At 31.8% G+C, this 23,008-nt stretch overlaps 3 protein-coding genes across 3 annotated transcripts; 1 reads left to right on the top strand and 2 right to left on the bottom strand.

Annotated features, from left to right (window-relative positions):
* Positions 1–392: 392 nt before the first annotated feature.
* Positions 393–5,536, bottom strand: LOC102592216 (uncharacterized). The gene is made up of 5 exons (XM_006346350.2): positions 5,292–5,536; positions 2,966–3,145; positions 1,457–1,730; positions 1,131–1,228; positions 393–1,035 (listed from the first exon to the last, which is right to left on the bottom strand). Exons 1-5 carry the CDS (start codon positions 5,436–5,438, stop codon positions 967–969), a joined length of 768 nt encoding a protein of 255 aa, XP_006346412.1. The 5' UTR covers positions 5,439–5,536; the 3' UTR covers positions 393–966.
* A 7,331-nt stretch (positions 5,537–12,867) lies between these two features.
* Positions 12,868–14,130, bottom strand: LOC102603373 (uncharacterized). The gene is made up of 3 exons (XM_006346461.1): positions 14,028–14,130; positions 13,308–13,550; positions 12,868–12,959 (listed from the first exon to the last, which is right to left on the bottom strand). Exons 1-3 carry the CDS (start codon positions 14,128–14,130, stop codon positions 12,868–12,870), a joined length of 438 nt encoding a protein of 145 aa, XP_006346523.1.
* Positions 14,131–18,942: 4,812 nt separating this feature from the next.
* Positions 18,943–20,280, top strand: LOC102603038 (heparan-alpha-glucosaminide N-acetyltransferase-like). Its single transcript, XM_006346460.1, has one exon. It carries the CDS (start codon positions 18,943–18,945, stop codon positions 20,278–20,280), a length of 1,338 nt encoding a protein of 445 aa, XP_006346522.1.
* The last annotated feature ends 2,728 nt before the right edge of the window (positions 20,281–23,008 follow it).

The raw sequence follows: 23,008 nt of genomic DNA, 5'->3' as shown, positions 1-23,008 counted from the left end.
TACTATTTGACTAATGATTTTTTATGTAGTTTTTCAACGATCACTGCCCATTCTAGCCCCGAGCAACACTGTAACACCGGCTTCACCAAGGCACGACCGTCACAAAGAGAGGTGGACGGCTCTGTATCATTGATACAATCCAAAGAAAACCACACTCCAAAAGCTTGATATTGAAGTGGGAGAGCTCAAGATTATATAAGCCCTACATATGCTGGCTTCCCAATAAATTAATGTAAATCTCATACCTTGCAATATGATCGATCGCAAACACATCATAACTCCACTTTCAAAATTGAAACAGAGAACTTTGTTCTGCAACGAAGATCAAAACAAAGAAACAGTGACATATAAAAGAGAACAGGACTACGGAAAAAAAGAAGCTGAAGACACAGTAAAGGATCGAGAGAATTCCACTAAATATACGTAGAAAAGTACAAATCCATCTTCAAATGGACGACAAGAAAGAAAAAACAAACAAAAGAATTAAGCGCAATAGTTTATATAGACATTTGTTCTCTACTGATAATTTTCTAGTTCCCCTGCCCTCTCCCCCACCCCCAAATGTTTTCTTTCTCGTGTAAAACACTTACGCTTGTATGGATAACTATCTACATGTCATTTACAGCATTATTGCTATATCGCAACACTATGCAAATGCACGCTAGACTTTTCCTACTCTATTTTTTAACCCAAAAAATGACACGCCAACACTCTACTATCTGCAACAAATCTGATTTCATCCAGTACACCTTTCTCAAATTTGCCATCCTCCTTTAGAAAAGCAACAAGAAAATTACCAACTCCTTGTGTTGAGAGTCCCCTTCTCCAGTATTTCACCACCCCTCAGCTACCTTTCAAAAGTCTTACATTGGCCATAGTCTTCTGATTAGTTTTGAGCTTTACTTTGTCACTACTCTGGAACATAGAACTAGCTCCCGTCATTGTTTGGTGAAGAATTTCCAAGATTTACTTGGTTATTTCTCTGGAACATGGAACTAGCAACTCCTGAACTCTCGTATTCCTTGTTGGAACGACCTAAAGTACACATACAGCGATTAGATAAGGTTTTTTTTACAACCATTAAAAATCATTTTTTTCAAAGGTTAATGGAAGAAGTTGATGCACACTACTTGCTCTTGGTCTGTAGTGTCCACAGAAGCTGTCTTCATCTTTTTGCATCTCGAGTTCTCGTCTGAATCTTCATCCAAGAAATTCTGACCTGAACCTTCTGCAAAATTTCTAACAATGTCAAAAAATACTAACAAATGTAGAATTTACACGAACTATATTGTACCTATGTTTAATGTTCATTAATAATGATCCTTTGGTTTTTCAGAATCCCAGGAATCTAAGCATGTAGAACTACAAGTTCCACATTTAAGTCTTTACGGAAGACTGCCTATCCTCGAATCCTCAATTAAAAACAATTTTAACGTAAATGTAGCAAAGTGCTTACCAGTAACTCTACAAACTGTTTTCTGAAGTTCTCCCGGTTTGGAAGGGATTAAATGTGATCTTGTTTTGTATTCACAAGATGAAGAAGACCTCTCATCTCTTGTTCGTTTCCCCTTGCAAAGGAGTTCACTACAAAATTGACTATCCAGAACCTGATGATGCCCATCACCACGTAGATATTTTAAGCAATCATGAGAATCAGCTGCAATATACACAACAGGTGGCTGCCTCACAGTCTTGATTGTCTTCCAAGAGCCATGATGCAGAAAAGGTAACTGGAAGAGAAGGGAAAAACTATCAAGCAAGATCCACCGAAGTTTTTTTCATTTTCTTTGTAAGATGGGCATGGTGCTGTTTTTCATTGTCATTACAGAAAACTAGTGGGGCATGACGGGTCAATTTTGTGCAGATCCCTAGTGATCTATGTTTGCTAGGACTCTTCAAAAATGTTGATGGTGCATGTTGGATCCTCCAGAAGTAGTGCATATTTGGAGGATCCAACATGAGTGCAGAAGCCTTCAAGAGTCGGAGCGATACCCATCACTAGTACTTCAGCGAGAAACCAAAACAGGAGGCAAATAATGAGGCAACTATAAATATTATGCAAAAAAATTATATTCAACCAACATCCCTTTAGAAAGCATGGAACCTACGAACAAGTTTTCATTTTCAAACAAAGAAAGAATGTCTTCCTAAAAGAGAAAGGATGTAAAAAGTAGGAAATTAATAATTAAGCTTCCTTCCCCAATTAATAGGAAATTACAATGGATCATGTACACTTATAAAGTAAGACAGAATCAGGATCTTCTTCTCTCCCATTCTCTCCATGGCCTCCTCCAATTAATGGCTATACCTGACTTTATTTTTTCCCTCTTAATTCTTGAATTTTGGCATCTCAGATTAAAAAGGCAAGACACCAAAATTTGTTTCTTTGAACCTTGGAAGTCATTCAAGAAAAGCCAAAAATGAAGATCACATCAAATACTTGATATTTACTTCATCTGTTCATCATCATAATTTATTTTGGTTATATATGCTACTCGTATATACTTATATAACCTAATTACTAGTAGAACAAAATAAATATAATTTTCCAAGACAGTAGAAGTAGTATTTTTTTTTTTTCCATTCAAGTATTTGGCTATGGTTATGTAAAATGACGATCGCATCAAATCAATGTTAAAAGCTATTTCTCACACAGCATAATTTTTCACATATACTGAATTGTAGCATGCTAACTACATGCATACATATATATAGAGATACACACAACACACACATTTGGAATATCAGCTGTGCATTTTTGAATTCTTTTTCTTCTTGATGTTGCATGATTTACACTTAAGTCAGATTGGTGTCAGTAGCTCAGTAAGACTAGTTTTTGGTGTGAAAATGTCGCAGGCCCTAAAATATATTTCTGCCTCTGCCCCAGGTCATTGTTAAAACGCAGCTAAAAAGGGTTGTGTTATAGCTCTAGAAATAAAGAATGAACTAAAATTAGGCTCCTGACCTGCTTTGAAGCTTTGTTGACATGTGCAGATAACTCTTCTGACAAATTTCTACAGCTGAGGTTCATTTCCACAGATCCAGCACGCAATGCCATGGATCTGTGTAACTGCTTAACAAATGAAGCTTCAAGACAGTCCAGAAATGCATTGTGCTTTGCATTTGTCCATCCTGTGTACTTGTCCTGAAGTTAAGACGTGAAATATGCAAGTGTTGTTATCCTGATATTCTGGCAGGTTAATGCTCATTAAGTTAAAATTGGAAAAACATATCAAGAAATATGCATGCCACAATAAATGCTGCATATACTGCTTTCTCCTTGGTCTTCCCGACTATCTTTCTTGTTTTGTTTTCTACACTGATTGGCGAATCTAGGGTTTCATCCCTAGCATACTAAAAAATGTCCTTGAAAGGAGGACTTAATCTTTTGATGCTCTCAGCAGTGAAGAATAAAGGCAGCGAGAAAGTTTTTGAGATTTCTAATCACATCTGATGTCTCCAACACATAATATGTTGCACTTTTTGGCTTTTATTCCCTATGTAATATACATTTTTTCCCACTTCTCCCTTCTTTTTCTTGAAATACACTTGATTATGGAAAGTCATTTCCATGCTTGAACCAAACACTTCATAAACTCAGTTTATCCCCTAGTTATCCTTTTGCATGTTTGATTTCAAGCTTTATCACAGCAGTCGGAACTAACCAAGTATCTTCTATGGAGTGCTCAGAGAGATCAATGTGGTGGAATCACTATATGCAAACAAAGTGTATACCTTGCAAGCACTATCATATTAATAGCTAAATGAAAACCTAGAGACTTAGGGGATCTAAAATCTCTGAGAAAACAGGCAGTCTCAGGAAAACACCTTTTAGAAGTAGAAATTTCATTCTCAAAAGTTGTATTACATCATTTATAAAATAATGATAAAACAAATTTCAAATCAAGGTACACTTCCCACACATGCGGCAGTTTCAACAGAACAATTCAATCTATTAATAGATTATTAATATTAACTGCACGAGCCAAGTGTCTATCGGAAACATTCTCTCTACTCAAAGGTAGGGATAAGCAGGCATACACTTTACCCTCCCCAGAACCCACTTTCTGGAACTACAGTAGGTATGCTGTTGTAATATTAATTGCATAAAAGGGTAGTCCGGTATTATTAACAGCATGTGCAGGATTATGCATCAACATCACTAACCAAGAAGTGTGACACAAGTTTTAAGCATTCAATGACTACATATTTAGAAATGTAGCTTTAAAGAAAACTGGGTTCTAAAGGCGACAATGAAGTAACCTTTTTTAAAACTAGGGAATAGAGCCAACTTGTGGACTATTACACCAAGTACTTTTTACCTCCCACCAGCAGGCTGACTGCGATTCTTTTTACCAGTATCCGCTGATTACCCAGGAATACATAATACAAGATCTGATAATCCCAAACTAGCATAAAGAAAGAGAATTTCAGCCTGATACACCATACACTAATGGCATCACAAAAATGTTCTACACAAAATTTAATAGAGTAGTCTGAATCTATAGGTGAAAGTCTCCAATAAAGACCCTGACAACAGTGTAAAGTAATGCTCAAGCGTGTAAAAATTATTTTTGATTAGATCTGAAAATAGGTAATTTGGAATGAGCATGACAAGCTAAATACTCATGATTGATCATCTACAAGAACAATTTTTCCTTTTGATGCTAATTTTCCAGTTCAGCCTTTAAACAAGAACTAAGCAACAACCCCTCACGACTTCAACAAATAATGACCCCATTTCCTCCTTCTCAACACGGAGAATTATAGAAGTTCAATAAAAAGAGAATTCATGTGAGCAAAAACTCTAACCTGCAGTATACACGAGATGATAATATAATCAGACCATCCTTGCCACAAGAACTGTTCTTTGTCTCTTTAACACAAAAAAGATGAGCATAATTCCACTTCTTCCAACTCCAAAAACACACTTAGGTTATGCTAGATATTCCTTAACCAGATTAAAAACAGAATTGAACTAACATATCACGCGTAGATCTTTAACCCAATCTCTAAATTAAACTAGTGAGCCAATTTTTCAATTTCTTCCTTCAATAATTATCAAGCTAAATATCCTCTCTCTCTCTATCATGTCTAGTCGTTGCTCCGACTAAAAATATCATACGGACAACAGAGAACCCATACGGTCACCATATCAGCATCTACTACCAACAATTTAGGAAAATAGACAAAGAAATAACCTTACAGACACTAAATCACAAAATCTCCTCAAAATACCAAACGATACACGAGATTTAACCAGGAAGAATCGCAAATAAAGAAATTATTACCTTGGTAGCATTTCCACCCTGCAGCAAAGTATCTTTGGAATCCGCAACACTCAAAGACGACGCACCAGAATTCAACCCGGTCAACTCATTAGCGCAACTCTCCGACGACGACGACGACGGTCTCTCCTTCCGGGAGCTCTGTTCCATTTTATATTCTCCGATAATGTGAGATTTGAAAAAGATCAACAAATATCTCCTCTATATATTTACAAGCAGATGTCTAACAGCGTGAAGTTTGGGGTAGGGTGGGGTTGGGGTTGGGGGGTTCAGGGGCTGTGGAGGCGGTTTTGATCAAGCCGGGGATATTTTTTTCGGTGGGGGCCAACGTGGGCTCCACATGGCGACGCTTTTACACGTGTCGTGATTTTGGCTTTTTGCCACGTCAGCAGTGGTTGATAATATCTTACAGAAAATGTCAACCAGATATTTTTTCTAGGAAGCGAGCGAAATCGCGTGTGGGTATTTTGGAATTGGGAAGTGCTGAACACGCGCCATGTGCGTGACAGGCTGACAGCTAATAAGAGTTTACTGGTCACTGCGTCAAATACCAGATAACCGTACGATAATACCGTTGACAGAAATTATTCATAAATACTACTCCTTCCGTTTTAATTTATTTGTGAATCTTATGATCACAAGTTAAAAATATATAGAATATTATAAAATGTCATTTAATTTTACGATTTTAAATATATTAAGTGAAAATTAGAATTAAGAAGTTACAAAATAAAAATATTTTTAAAACGTACCAAAAGGAAGGTAAGATAACCAATTATTAATCACATTTGTGTGTTTCATAAATTATTAAAAGAAAATAATTTAAAAAAATTATTAACAATTTTGCATTCTAAAGAATAGATTTTTTAAAGAAAAAATTTAAGGTTTTCATTTAATTTTGTCTTCAAATCACCAATTTATTTGAATCGCTCTTATAAACGATATTAAGAAATGAGATAAATATCTAATCAGATATTTTAAGGTTGTTTCCGTGACATATATTTGTATAATATAATTAGATTTATTTTAGTTGTTTTAGCCCTCTTAATTATGTCATTTTCCTTATCTATTAGTCCAAATCGATTAAGACGGAGGGAGTTAACACGTACTTTTCAGCAAATAAATTCTCTCACATATTATTACAGTACTGAACTGAATGCAATGTTATTTGATTTGAAAGGAAAAAGTTGATTGCAATTGTATTTTATTTTTGGCGCTTTTTTTAATATTTAAAAATTGTTTAATGTAACTAGTAATTAGTCTACGGTCAATTTTGACAAACTATTCTAGAATAAATTAAGCAAAGCACGTGACTTAATCATTTATTTAATTGTAAATTGCTATTGGATAGTTTGAGGGGTAATTATTTAATCCTTCACTAATTATCTGATAAAGAAAATATAATTAAAATATGCCATGTGTATATATAATTAATTTATTTAATTCTTTCGAATTCAAATCGATCCAATATTATTCATCTCTCAAGTGTCGAAAAAATTGTGATTACATGTCTATTTCTATTCTGAATTAAGATTCATAAAATCCAATCATATAGATGATGTTTGGGAAATTATGATTAATAGAACTCAACCATACAGGTGTTTGGAAAAATTATGCTTACACTTTCAAATAAAATAACTATTTATCAAAGAATTATAGCTCAACAATATTTTACGCTACAACTCCTAATATGATTCAGATATTTTAATTCACATAGGGTGCAATTAGGCGATCAAATTATTTAAAATAAAATATGCAACCCAACATGGTCTTTTTAATTCGAAATAAATAGATTTATTGTTGATGCAATTTGAATTTTCGTACTTTGTTGTTATTCTCCTATATTATTTTTGTTATTTATTTTAAATTTTTCTTTCTTTGCATATTTCATGTTCAATTTCTCGTATTCTAAAATATTTTTTGAATGAACTTCAATCTTTGGACCATTGCAACTGTACGGCAATACATTGCTTTTTTTATTGTCACGTGTCTCATTTATATTAAGCTCTAAGATATATACATTAAGTCCTCTTTGAATGGAAATTCTCATTATTTAAAGCTTGCTAATCATGCAGGTAGATATACAAAAATTCAGAATAGATTAAACAATATTCTTTTCATCTTTGATAATGAGCTAAATGAACAAACTATGTTTTTTTATCTTGTTAATCTGTTTTCCTAATCCACATGTTAACTACTTTCTAAATAACTTCTGAAAATTATATGAATTTCATCATCTACACGTGATCGATTTTAAATTTCTGATAGAACTCCAAGTAATTGCCTAGTGTATAATTAAGTTCTTTCCATGACTGATTTTAGCTTTTAATGTGGAAATGACTTCAAGATAAACCCTCAAAATTCAATTACATTTAACAACATAATAACTATGCCATTATTCCAAAACTATTTAGGTTTTGCTACACAATCCATCTTCTTTGTCTGCAACAACTAAGAAAGGGCACCATAGATAAATTCTTGGAAAATAATTTACAAAGTAATCGATGATAATATATAGGATTTAGCCTAAACATTTTGTGTATGTAAATCATTTATTTTGTCATTTTCCCATTTATTTAAGAAATTGACGTAGCCCCTCCTCCAACATAAAATTAAATACTTACAGTTCGTTTGATGGAAGAACAAGCAATTTGGAAATTAGTTATTTCAAAAAAATTATTTCATCTTTAATATAAGATAAAATAATACTACAATCCTCGAAAACTATTTTTATTATATATTTTATAGTAGTATTTTTGTGCTGATTTCTTATCCAAAAAGTGATATATAACTAAAATATATGCGGTAGACATGATGATGATATTCAGAAGAAAAAAATTATTCTATTACAATTGGTGGGACATTATTATATGTTCCCATTTCCATATAAGATATTTTATTAATTCATGAGTCTTAATTATAAAGTGAAAACCTTTACGTAATTATTTTTTTATAATAAATAAACAAAACTCAGTCGTAGACAGTGGCGGAGCCAGAAATTTTACAAAAGATGTCCAGAAATAGCAACTTGTTATGTTAAGGGTGTCCAAAATATATTATTTAATCATTTCGTGTATCATTTTACTTGTATATATGTTTTTTTTTTCGAATTGGACACCCTTAACGTGGCTATGCCACTGGTCGTAGAGATGCTTATCATGATTACATGTCCAAATAATGATTAATCACCAAACTCTAATTCGAAAATATCTTATGCTACAATTCTGAGATATTTTAGTTTTTTTAAAAAATAATTAATAATAATTGTAGCCCAGGACTACTTTTTAATATGTTCAAATAACGAATATGTGGGTCCCCCAATTTTTATTTGTTGTTTGGATAGTGAAATGAAAAGGAAAAAAAAAATCTGGTGGCGGAGCAAGTTAGTTCCGTCTCAGTTTTAGATTATTTCATTTGTCTTAATCTATGTTCTCTCTCCTAATTCATATGAGATAATTTAATTTGATATTAAATATAATAAAAAAAAATTAAAAATTATTATTTTATTAAAGTAAAATAGATGTTTAAAGTGTTATTATTAGATAGAATTGAGTTATTCTTTCTAAAACATACTTAAAAAATAAGTTAAGACAGAAGAAATAATAGTATTTGATTAAACAAAAAGGTTAAAAATAGAAAATTATAAAAATGATATATTTAATGTAGGGATAATAGAGTAAGGTCTGAAAAAGTCTAAAATATAAGGAGAACTTATTCTCACCTAACAATAATAGAAAAATTATTTTAGAAACAATTCTAACTTAAATAACACATCAAATAGTATAAAAAAAGATATACTAAATACTAAAGAAAATATCAACATACAGTAAAAAGAAGCAATAAAAACAATAAAATATTTGCGATAATCAAAACACATGAGTCGATAGCAACATAACGCAGGATAGAGAAGTACTAAGCAACATTGTTAATACTACCAGTATAAAGGAGAAACAGGTACAGAGCGTCAAACTACCACCAACCTTAACTCGTAGGAAAGCGAGACAATGCTCAAACATATTAACCTTCTAACCTAAATCGCGACCTCCAAATTATCTTATATATCTAAGGTCATGTCTTTAGTGGGTTAAAGATATTTGTCTAATTAATTACCTTTCTCCAATGTTTCTTCGGTCTACCTTTACTCCAGCTCCTTGAACTCACCATCGTCAACCTCTCACACCTCATCATTAGGTTTTTTCCACCTCTCTCTTGTATCGGGGCGGATCTAGTAAGGTTCGTGGGGGTGCCATGCCACCCACGGGATTCGACGGAAACTCTAGTATATATAGGTATATATCTATAATATAATTACAAATACTAACCGTAAGGCGTTGTGGTGCGGCTGGCTAAGGGTCATATTCTAACACGGAGGTTGCGAGGTCGAATCTCGCTGAGGCCCTGACAGTTTTTTAATTTGCAATTTTAACTTGCTCCCTTAATATGACAGCGGCACATTATTATTTTTGTTTGTTTCTAATAGTTGTCTTAATATGGAGTACTAATTTATAAGTATATTTGACTAGCGTGTTACTTAAAGCGTGATCTATTGTAAATACAAGCAATGATATTGTCATTGATCATTTTCAAAATATGAAAACTTGTCGATCACAATTATAAATGAATGATGAATATTTATGATATTTATAGTATAATTGAAAGTTTTAACTTTGTTTACTTTATGATCTCAATCAAATGTGGGGTGCAATTTTGTATTTATAAATGGAGGTAGGGAAGGGAAGGGAAGGGAAAATGGTAAGGTGAGAGTTCAAATAGTCAACCAATTGAGCTAAAATGAGTTTTCCCAAATATTACGTGAGAAAAAATCTTCCGTTGTCAGTCTTGAATTCGATTTTCAACAAGAGCATCTAAATTAAAACGATAAACCTTTGCTCCGTTGGAGACATCTGATAAAATTGAAATAATGCGGAGAAGATTAGCATGACCCATGCGCAAAGAATTTGTAGTATATATAATACATAAATTGTCATCTTATTATTGTTCATATTTGTCATAGACCGAAAAGACGAATAATTCGACTGAAGCCTAAAATTGATTTAACCGATGAACCTACTTGGCACCCAGAGACTTGAAATCCTGAATTCGCTTATGCTCTTGATCACATGTTCAAATCATCTGATCAGTCTCGCTTTTCTCATCTAATTATACACCATATTAGAGGTCGCTAGCTCGTTTCTTATCCCGGATGTACGTCCTCACTCTAATCTTATCCCTCCTAACCCACACATCATCTTCTAAACATGAGAATTCTTTACTGGCTAACGTTATGTCCTATACAACATACTAGATAATTAGCCTCACCAGTACTCTATAGAAGTGATGCCTTCTAAAAATCAAAATAAAAGATTCTAAAAATATATAATATAAAAATAAATCAAATTTATTTATATGGTCATTATCTTAATAAAAATCAAATAATTTTAAATTAAATTAATCTTTAAACTAAATATAAAAATATATCATACTTTTAAAACATCCAATAAGAAAAGAAAAAAGTATCACATGATACTGTTCGAGACCTTTTAGAATATCATATAATAACTTGTCCTAAAATGGTTCATATCACAATAGTTCATATCACAATATGTTAAAAGAATATAGACTTCAGTAATAATGTTTTTGGATGCATAAGTAAAAGAATGTACTTCATTGAACTGATTAAAATAATAATTGGTCCATCACCATGTTACGTTACACGTGATTATTGCTAATATCCACGCTATAAATATGATATATCACATGTTTTTAGAGGTGTTCCATGCAATTTTATTTATTTAAAAAAAAAACATATCCCTTCGCCAATGAGATATTGTCTTCATTTTAGTGTTGGAATCTAAAATTTTACTACTTCACTTTAATAAAAAGTGGGCTACAACAAGCATTAAAAATAGAGATTTTCTCAATTGTGAATTAATAAAAATTTATATTATATAATAAAAAAAATATCTTTCTTTTTTCAAGAAATCTATAACTTACTGAAAAAGTGTATGATAAAAACAGTATTTCAGTAGAACACTAAGAAGCTTCTTAATTTTTTCATGTGAAAATAAGTTTTTTATTAATTTAATTTAATTATTTTGTAAAATAGTCACTGAATATTATTTTCGATGAAAATTTTAATGAGAATATAATGATATTTTAGTAATGAACAATAAACTCTATCGTGAACTCAAACACCTTTATTTCTCTTTAATTTATTTCTTTTCACAAAGTGTCTTCGTGAAATTGAAATAGACAACCAAAAGTAGTTGGAATTTGGTAAGGAAGATGAGCTTGTAGTTGGAGGTATTTGGTTTAGCTTATAAGATATGGTTTAATTTATTGACGTGTTTGATAAACACAAAGTGATTATAAATTAAGTGTTTATAAGGCTATAAGCCAAAATCATGATTAAATTGGTCATGTACAACTTTTTTGATTTATAAGTATTTTTCGTTAAATCAAAATTTTAATATGTTCTGGTTAATATTATTTTTACTTCTTATGATACATACCTTTTTCAAAACTTTTATATTCGATCCGCCATTCCTTAATAAGAATACTTTTAAATTTATAATTTTTCGTAAAAAAGAAGGTTAGTTTAAACTTTCAGTTATTTATACTTATATAATGAAAAGACAGAATACTAATCATAGCGGCTTAATTACCATGAACTTATTGATGATCTTACTTGCAATCTCACGTGATTCTTACAACGTTTAAAGAAAATTTGTGTTTATATAAATTGGAAAGAATATATTTAATTTAATATAGCCTCTTAATATTCATGCTTCCTAAAATTAATTATTTCGATTTTTTGTTAGTGTCTTTAATTGTAACATCAGACTTAACTTCTATATGCATTTTCCTAATTTGCATACAACGTAACATTTGATTTCACCCTATAATATTTATATACTCCCTCCATCCATGTTTTATGACTTGACATATCTTTTGAGAAGCCATACATAAAATGACCATTTTGTTGTATTGCTCTAATTATTATAACAAGTATTCATCTAACTCATTAGAAAATAAATTGAAAATAATCGATACTTAATTATAAGGATAAAATAAGTATTAAAGTAGTAAAATATAAAAAATAAATACATGAAGAGGCCAAAGAAGGCTCAACATATACCTATATATACTTAAAAAATAATAATTCTGCGAATGAAATATATCTCAATATCCTTGCTAATGTTGCACCTGTTGTATATAATTACAGTCACTAAAATCTGACCTGTTATCATTGGCAAAATAATAATAATCTGTAATTTAATTTTACTAACCTAATAATCATGACAAATTTTAATTATATACAGTACTATTATTTATGAATTTTCACCCCTAAACTTGCAAATATATACTAGTATCAGTTATATTGTGTTCGAATGAAGCTAGTAATTTTAATTTAAAACAGATGGAGTAAATTGGAATCCAGTTCCATTTATTATTCAACTGAGCATTAAAACAACATGCATAATATATCTTGTTTGCACCTGCTCGCTCTAATAAGAGAGTTTCACATCTACGTAACATTCTGATAATCAAATATTACTAACAACTTTAAATTCTGAATCTATTTATAGATAAAAGGTGATGGAAGCACTGAAAGACCCACAACTTGTGCCCATTGTTTCAGCTTCAGCTTCATTGTCTCCTGATCAGCACCTTCACAAACAAAACAAATTATTAGCACGGCTCAAACTCCGTTGTAATTTGTTTATTTTACTTCGTTTAATATTTGTATAAGAAAAGTAATTGGAGTATTAATATATATATAAATATTTAATTATAAATCAAATTTTAAGTAGATTTTATATTTGTATAATAAGGAAAGTTATTAAATAAATATAAATATTTAATTAATTAAGAACAAACACTAATTTTTAGGTAGATTTTATAGTTGTATAAGGAAAGTTAAAACCAAAATGAGGTATAGGTCAAGAACTTGAAAACTCATAAACTTTAAAAAAAAATTAGCGCAGTTTGGTGTCGATAAATTTCATTTTATTTTACCTGGTTCAACAATGGAGACAGAGGTTTCAACAGATGACGGAGTTTCACCGTCAGAAGTTACCGTCGAAACCGAAGAAGAGGATCGAGATAACTTATTCACAGCATGATAAAGCTCCAAAGCGGGAAAAGCTTTGGTAAGCTTTGGATCCAAATCAGAATTCGAATCGAATCCAAATCCTAATTCAAAACAAGCACGGAGTTCATCGATATCGTCGTTAGTGATGCTCATTGAACGACGGTAATCTTCATCGGCGCTGAGGCTCAATGAACGGCGTTCATCGGCGCTGAGGCTCAATAAACGGCGTTCATAGGCGCTGAGGTTCATTGAACGGAGTTCATCAGCGTTGAAGCTCAATGAACGGCGTTCATCGGCGTTGCTCAGGCTCATTGAACGGAGTTCATCAGCGCTGAAGCTCAATGAACGGCGTTCATCGTCGTTGCTCAAGCTCATAGAACGGAGTTCATCGGCGATAAAGCTCAATGAACGGCGTTCATCGCCGTTGCTCAAGCTCATAGAATGGAGTTCATCGGCGATGAACCTCAGTGAGCGGCGTTCATCAGCGCTGAGGCTCAATGAACGGTGTTCATCACCGTTGATCCTCAATGAACGGTGTTCATCGCCTTTGCTCAGGCTCAAGTAACGGAGTTCATCGGCGTTGAGGCTCAATGAAAGGCGTTCGGCGGTGAGGAGGCTCAATGAACGGCGTTCGGCGGCGAGACGCTGAAAGTGCTTCTTCTTGCGTTTGAGCCAAACTTCTTCACGTTGAATGTCAGGAGACCATGATTTGTATTTGAATAGAGCGGCCTTTTTGTGCTCCGACATTGGGCCCTACCACAGTGGGGTAAGTAGCGCCGCCGTTTTAGTCTGAATAGGAGACTTGACAATAAAAAAATAATATTATTGCTTCAATATATAAAGAAGGGTGGGGCTGGAGGTTGGGGGTAATTTGGGTCCTATAAACTCCTTACTCATTTTAAGTAACAAATAATGACCAAAAATACCCCTGGTACCAAAGAATAAATTAGGAAGATATTTTGTACCATAATATAATTAATATAGTGTACTACGAAGTATAACAAGTTCATAACTTTTATCTTCGTAACTAGTAAGAAACATAATTTATTTTCATATCGAACTTGTGTCAGGACAAGCAAAAGTTTTCTAGAACTTGCTAGGAGATGTTGAAAAACTGTAGAGGAGTTTTGAGGGAGACAAAAACAAGAAGAAATTGGTTAAAACATCTTATGCTGACTTCACTTGGCAAATTGTAGTGTATTTTGCACTTACACATCAGCGCGTTAATAATCTAAATTAATCTGTTCTTTTTCTCATTTTCATCTTCTATTTCTTTTCTACTTTCCAAAAAAATTTAGGTGGGTCCCACTCCCCCTTTTTTAACCTTCCTTTTCCATCATGGAAAGTGGAAACTGTGTTACATTGGAGTAGTATTAATGATAGGCGGATTTTTTTTCGAATGCCTTTGCTAACATGTGTATTATGAAAATCTTACTAAATATTTTTTTATCATAAATATTGTAAGAAATTAATTAAAATTCGAGGTATATATTTCAGTCATTACAAGTTTATTCTCTAAGATTCACCAAGATCTTCTAATTAAAATTAAAGGTTTTAATCTAATCAAATTCAATAAAAAATAAAAATTCAAACACACAAAATTATAGGAGGAAGAGTTTTCTTGATATTTATTTTTGGTTCCTATTTATTCTCAACAATGGAAGATATACGAATATAAATAGCCAAGAAATTTTGGATAAGATTGGCAACCGTCAAGCATGAGAAGATATTTTAAAGCAAATCCAACTGTAGTTCTGCAATGATCTCAAAATTAATACGGGAATAGTAAGTATTGTTGATAAATTGATAGAGTATCTTTTTCGGGTTAGAAAGACACTTATAAAGATGCATTTTGTTTTTTCGATCCAAGAGTACACCCAAAAACGTGTGATCTTTCGTTTCCATCGAGAAACAATATTACGAGTCCTAGACTCCTAGTTAATTTCGAGCACAACAAAGAACATGAAATTAATTTTTGAGAGTCCCTTATATGTAAATAATTTAAAATTTTAATTTTAATTATTCTTACCATAATAATTGCAAATCGTTCAATTAGAAATTCGTAAATATATAGCCTCCATTTATATTTCAGGAGTTACCCATTAAATACTTGTGTAATTATTTATGTTAAGATCACATATATTAATCAACAAATTGAAATAGAGTTAGTAACTTAGATGGTGACTCTACTTTGTCAAGTTAACTTTTCCACGATCATTACTTCCAAAAATAAAATTTTTGATATCAATTTAATGACATGACATCTGCAAAATTTTCTAAAAAATATTTTAAAAAATTAAAATTAATATTTAAATTTATTTAGAACCTAAATGATCACAAATCATACTCAATTATTAACACGAGTTACATGACTCGTTTAATGAGTTAACTATATAAAAGATGTTTTAATTTCAATACCATTTAACTAAAAGAGCCCCTTGATTCATTTTCAAACATATCTTTCTCCGCTCCATCAAAAACCTAATTGAATAAATTAGCTCTTACTGTTCTCCGGTCTTTACTCTTGAAGACCGCTCTTGAGAATCTCTATCTCTTTCTTCAAAACCTCATTCGAAGCCTGTCGATCAGTCTTACACACAATATATTTCCCGCAAGTGATTAATGATGAATAATTAGTTAGTTAGTTTGTTTTTTTTTAAGAAAAAGAGATTTCTTTTTTTATAAGAACAAAAATAATAATAATAACAACAACAACAATTAAAAAAAAAGTTTCAAGATTTGCATAATCAATTTCTAAATTTTTCCACAAATTATGAAACCTAATTTAAGAAAATTGATGGTAAAATGATATTAATCAATTACGTTTAGTACAAATTTAATTAGGTGAATATTTACATTATCCCCGAATCGATAGGTGTTGATGTGAGGCCAAAAATACATATTTTTAATCATTATTTGCCTCACATTTATTATTTATATCTGTCCTTTTTGAGCATTAATTTTATGGATTGTGCTAAATAGTGTATTTTATTTGTAGAAGTGAATTGTTATAAAGTTGAAGAAGTTTGAAGCTAAAACAAATTAAAGATTGAAGATTGAAGAAGGAAATCAGGCAGACAGCTTAATGGAATAAATTCAATATAATAATGTATAAAATATAAAGGTGCAAAGTTCAAATTAGGGGTGTGCACTATTCGGATTAAATCGAATAATCAAACCAAATCAAACCGAATTTTTATTTGGATTGATTTTTTGGTTTTTCGGATTGGTTTTGGATTAATAAATTACTTTGTTTGGTTTGGTTTCGAATTTTAAAAAATAAAAACTGAAAACCGAAAAAAAATGAAATTTATCTCTCTCTCTCTATATATATATATGTGTATGTATAGATAATGTTTAGGCTTAGAATTAAGTTGGAGTTAACCACTTTTGTCCCTTTTTGGTTATTGTTTTTCATGATGATTACGTTTATATTTTATGTTTGAATTACATCTATAATAGGTATATTTATAAGTATTGTATTTTGAAAGTATATTTAAGGGATTAAATATTATTATTTTGGTTATATATGTTATTAATTATTGACATAACTGAATAACCAAATCGAAAAAAACCGAACCAAATAGAGGAAAACCAAACCAAACCAAATTTATTTTGGATCGGATTGGGTTACACTTTTACAAAACAAAAAATCGAAAATTCAAACTGAATAGTGTGAAACCAAATCGAAAAACTGAATGCACACCCCTAGTTCAAATAGGAAAAGAGGATGCTTCCACGTGGCAGCAGCGGAAGACACCTTCATATTGTTGAAGTCGTGCAGAGGCGGTCAGAGTTCACGCGTAAAACTGGGAATCCAATTCTATTCGGTTTGGGTTCCTAATTTGATTGGGATTCAATTATTTTATTGAGCGTTTTCTATATCTATAAATAGTCCATAGAAATAATTATTTTGGAGATTAGGCAGAGGTGGAGATCAATTAGAGGGTATCAAAGTATAAAGTCGTCAATACTTTTTAAATTCTTTTCTTTTCTTCTTCTTATTTTCTTAGAGATTAGTAGCTAAAGCCTTTGTTCTGAGGCTGTAGCTACAGATTCAATGTTGATTATTTAAGGTTTTCGAATTAATTCTTGATTGTCATTATAAGTTACTTATATATTCTTGTTTTAGTATTTTATGCTTGATCACCATAACATAAATATATTGTCTAATCTTAAAATCGAGAGAAGAGGGGTTAGATAGACCAGGGATTATAGAGAGCTCGGTACACCCATTAGATTGAGGTGATTAGCGTTCAGGAGTGACGTCCAGACCAACACCTTGCTTGGTTACGAAACATGATGAAATATAAATGCTCGCGAGTTAGTCTATTTATCCTCGCTCAACGATGTAGTTAGATAGCTAATTGGGGTAGGCGACGAGAGCTGTGAACCTGGATCATACAATTAACCCTGTAAACCAGTAACTTGACAACTAAAATTAGTTCTTTACCTAAAATATGATACATGAGATCTAATACATGCTGCAATGATTAGCGTTCAGGAGTGACGTCCAGACCAACACCTTGCTTGGTTACGAAACATGATGAAATATAAATGCTCGCGAGTTAGTCTATTTATCCTCGCTCAACGATGTAGTTAGATAGCTAATTGGGGTAGGCGACGAGAGCTGTGAACCTGGATCATACAATTAACCCTGTAAACCAGTAACTTGACAACTAAAATTAGTTCTTTACCTAAAATATGATACATGAGATCTAATACATGCTGCAACCCTGGGATTTTCCAACTATTGTAAGTAATCTCATTATTTTATTCTTGCATTCTTTTCTTTTGACACTCTTAAATAAATAATTTGACCAATATAATTTAGTAAAAATAGTTAATTGACAAGTCATATGGGTTCGATAATCAGGTTCTTTTAAGAGCCACTATATTATTTGCGCGACCACGTACACTTGCGTGTGCAATTGGGAGCAACAGGTATCCCAATTCATACTTGCAAGGGCCCTAAAAATTATGCTTATCGAATATCGACCAATTAATTAACACTTAAAATAGTCAAAACTTATTAAATTGTATTTTGGGTAATGCTAAATGACCAGAAAGGCAGAAACCTAAGTTTCCAAAATTTAATGCTATGTAAATTGTATTTTTAGACTTAAATTATATAAGCTCACAACATTATTTTATACATAAATTTCTCCGACAATGTGTTAAGTCGAACGTATACATATGCTTAATTATTTTCAAGTTTGGATTAGGAAACCGCAAGTGTTTAACAATTGATGTTTTTAGTTTCTCTAATTAATTAATAACTAAATAGGATTGTAGTGAAAATTATATAGAAATAAGTTTTCTAATTCTAGTTAAACTAGGTTTTACACTACTATAAATATGGGCGTTAGGTACCTACCTATTTTCTGGACAACTTTAGAATTATTGACTTCCCTTCAAATTAGTATTAGATGGAAAAAATCCAAAAAAAATCTCCTCTTCATATTTTTCTCCGGTTGCATTGTTCCAAAATATAAGTACTATCTCGGTATACATATGCCTAGAGATTTCATAAAATCGAAGCTATATTTCATTAGAAAAATGGAATTTAATCGACTTATCGGAGAAAAGAATAATATGTCGCATAGGATTAACATTATTACCAGCGATGGAACAAAGGACAATGTTAATGTGGATCTGTCATTCCAAAATTTTAATTCGCTACCAACATCGACTGGTTCCAGTATAACACAAAGCGGCCGTCTTCTTTCTCTAGACATTTTTCGCGGTCTCACTGTCGTGTTAATGATATTTGTGGAATATGCTGGTGGAATTTATCCTACTGTTAATCATTCACCGTGGAATGGTATAACTCTGGCGGATTTTGTTATGCCGTTTTTCCTCTTCATTGTTGGAGTATCACTTGCACTCGCCTACAAAAACTTGTCCTGTAGACTGATCGCGACTAGAAAAGCAATCTATCGCGGTATTAAGCTTTTCATCATTGGCCTCTTTCTTCAAGGAGGCTATTTTCATGGTTTCGGATATTTAACTTATGGTGTAGATATCGAGAACATTAGATGGATGGGCATATTGCAGAGGATTGCAATATCATTTTTGGTAGCATCAATATGTGAAATTTGGCTTCAGGCTACTAATTTTAGAGTCAATTCAGGACGATCTTTACTGAAGAAATATCGTCTTCAATGTGCCATGACTATAATGGTTACTGTTATATACCTTTCGTTGTTCTACGGTTTATATGTTCCTGATTGGGAGTATCAGATCTCTTCGTCGAAAACAGAGATTTTCTCAGTGAAATGTGGTGTACGGGGAGATACTGGGCCAGCGTGTAATGCTGTTGGAATGATCAATCGAAAAATACTGGGAATTCGACATTTGTATACCAAGCCTATTTATGGACGAATAAAAGCATGTAGTGTCAATTCCCCTAGCAACGGTCCCCTTCCTCCGAATGCTCCATCTTGGTGTCAAGCCCCATTCGATCCAGAAGGACTATTGAGCTCATTAATGGCGATTGTTACTTGCTTTATTGGTCTACATTACGGGCACGTTATTGTCAATTTCAAAGATCATAAACATAGAATTCAGCAATGGTTGATACCGTCCTCTAGTCTTGTATTGTTGGGCGTAATTTGTGAGTACGGTTTCGGGATGCATTTGAATAAGGCTTTGTATTCTTTCAGTTATATGTGTGTTACTGCTGGTGCTGCTGGATTTCTGTTTACTGCAGTGTATGTGATGGTTGATGTATGGGGCTATTCGAAATACTGGACCATAGTACTGAAATGGATGGGAAAGAACGCGTTGCTGATTTATGTTCTTGTATCGTGCAACATTCTGCCTGTAATTTTGCAAGGATTCTATTGGAAGCGGCCTGAAAATAACATTCTTAGGTTGATTGGTATCGGACACTAGAAGTACCGAGGCAAATCTATCCATCTTATGTGCGACATTCTGTTGCATTATTGAAGATGGGTAGTTTTGTTATAACTTTCATTTTTCTTTTACCTCTAAACTAGATATATGCTACACATTTTTATTTTTATTTTATTTATGTTAATGATACTTTAATAAAGAGGTTTCAAGTTGTAGATCAAAATATAAATTTCCATCAAATTGTTGTTATATTGGCACATAGAAGTGGATGTTTTCCAACAAACTATCTGTACAGAATATTAAGGGCTTATAGGCCCAAAGGTAGTTGCAAGAGTCCAACTGTTCACTAACCCATTTAAATGGCCCAGTAGGAATTTAAGACATGAGTCCAACTATATTACCCAAAAGTTCCTTCCATAATAGGTTCTAGGGGTGTACATGATCGGATTGGTTCGGGTTTTTCAATTATCAAATCAAATTTTTTGTGTCAAAATTTTAAATTTATAAACCAAACCAAACTAATAAAACTCGGGGTTTTTGGTTTTCAACCTCGGATTGGTTCGGGTTTTTCAAATACCAAACCAAACCATTTGTGTCACATACTTAAATTTTTAAATCAAACCACACTAATAAACCTCAGATTTTTTTTGGGTTTTTGGATTTTTCCGGTAAAGTATTCATACAAACATATAATTAACTTGTACTCCAAATATTTCTTTAGTCCAACCAAAATACAACTATCTAAGGTGTTTCTTAAGAAATTAACACAAAATATGACGAGTGTTGACACTAAAATATTCAATAAAAAATAATAATGAAAATGCATAAAATAAATATTTCAAATTGATAAGTCATAATGAAAAATTATCATAATTTAAAAGTACTAAATCATGCTAAAATAAGTCTAATAAGTATTAATTACATGATTAAACATTAAAGAGAAAAAATAAAATTAGGTTATGTATTTTAAATGTCTAAATCAATGTAAAAACTAAAGAACAAATATTCAACATTATTGTCATTCTTAGTGTTGAATTCATTTATTTTGTTTGCATTAATATTGATTTGATTTTGAATTGAGCTTTGTTAGAGTTACTAATATGAGTAATATCTATGGACTATAACATTTATGGGACCATTCAAAATTTCAAGTTTAAAAAAACTTGAAAAAATATGTTAAAAAATAAAAATTATGAAAACGTATAAGTAATATTTAGAAACTACATCAAAGTAAATACTTTGATGTATAAAATATGAATTCTTATTAATAAGGTGAAAGTTCATATAAACACTCATCTACTGCGATTCTTTTTTCTTGATATGATAAAAACGATAAAAATCTACTTTTTAAATGATAAACATATAAAAAAAATAAACAAAGAAAATATATATTTTGATAAATTTATGAGCAACTTTCACATATAGCAAACACAAAATTCATATTTGTATGCTATAGCAAAGTTTGCATAATTACGCTTCATAGCAAACATAAAGTTGTATAATTCGCTATACATATACAAAAGAAAGAAGTTGTATACAAAAGATCAATTGTATAATCAGTGTATGTATAAAATGAGAAAGAGAGAAAGGCAAAAGAAAACTGGGCAGGAAAATATTTGTATTGTATAATTATAAGTGTATAGGACGAAGATATATGTATTTGCATGTGTATATACAATTTTCTCTCGCTTTATACAAACAGAAGCGCAATTTATACATTTCGTTTCTAATTTGTATAAGCGAGAGAGGCAAGGGTGGCGAGCGAGATTTGGGAGAGTGGCGAGCGAGATCTAGGAGAGGGGAGAGAGGGGAACAAAAATATATGTATATATACAATTTCCTCTCGCTTTTATACAAACACAAACGCATTTTATACATTTGTATTTGTATAAAAGTGAGAGAGGCGAGCGAGACTGCCACCAAACGAGAGTGGCGAGCGAGATTCCACCAGGGAGAGTGGCGAAAATAGCAATAGTTTGCTATAGGGTACAATTAAATCAAAGTATATTTATAGCATTTAATTTGAATTAATAGTTTGCTATTATATATAATTTTCCCTTTTAAAAATTATATATTTAATGTCAAGTTGGTTTGGTCTCGGGTTGACTTTTTTTAGTTAAAATCAAACCAAGTGTGGTTGGATTTTTTTTCCAATACCAAATCAAGTCAACCCAAACCATTAGTCGGATTCTTTTTTCCGGTTTGACTCGGTTTACGGTTTGATTCGGTTTTGTACACCCCTAATTGGTTCTTCTTCTATTTTTAAAAATATTTTTTTACATAAATACACAACTTAAGATAACATAATCTCTAAAATTTCCTACCATTTAAATAAATTACAAAATTTCCCTCTCCGATCATCCTTAGCCCTCTCGAATACATTCATATCCCTCTCGGATATCATTTATAATGTATCAGACAATCAAGAAATATATTTGAAAGCAATAAAAAATTTGGAATTTTTTTAATTGTGGAAACTTCTGAATAAGATGTAATTAACCCCCCCAAATGTATAAAATTTATGTACTTTTTTCCCAAGGGGAAAAAAAAGGTAGCTAGCTGCCTCAGCTTTTCTCATCACATTAACTAGGAAGAAACTTCAAATAGATTAAAATAAATAAATATAGGGCAGGTCATCTCTTTCTGAATTGATAAGTTTTTTTATTATTAAATATAGTGGAGATAAACTAAAAGACCAATTTAATATCGTATTGTTAATTAGAGGAATGGGAGAATACCTATTTCTCAACCACATTTTGAGTATTTT

This window comes from Solanum tuberosum, unplaced genomic scaffold (genome assembly GCF_000226075.1).
Source record: "Solanum tuberosum cultivar DM 1-3 516 R44 unplaced genomic scaffold, SolTub_3.0 scf00073, whole genome shotgun sequence".
NCBI classification, from domain to species: domain Eukaryota; kingdom Viridiplantae; phylum Streptophyta; class Magnoliopsida; order Solanales; family Solanaceae; genus Solanum; species Solanum tuberosum.
This window is presented reverse-complemented; position numbering and strand designations above follow the sequence as displayed.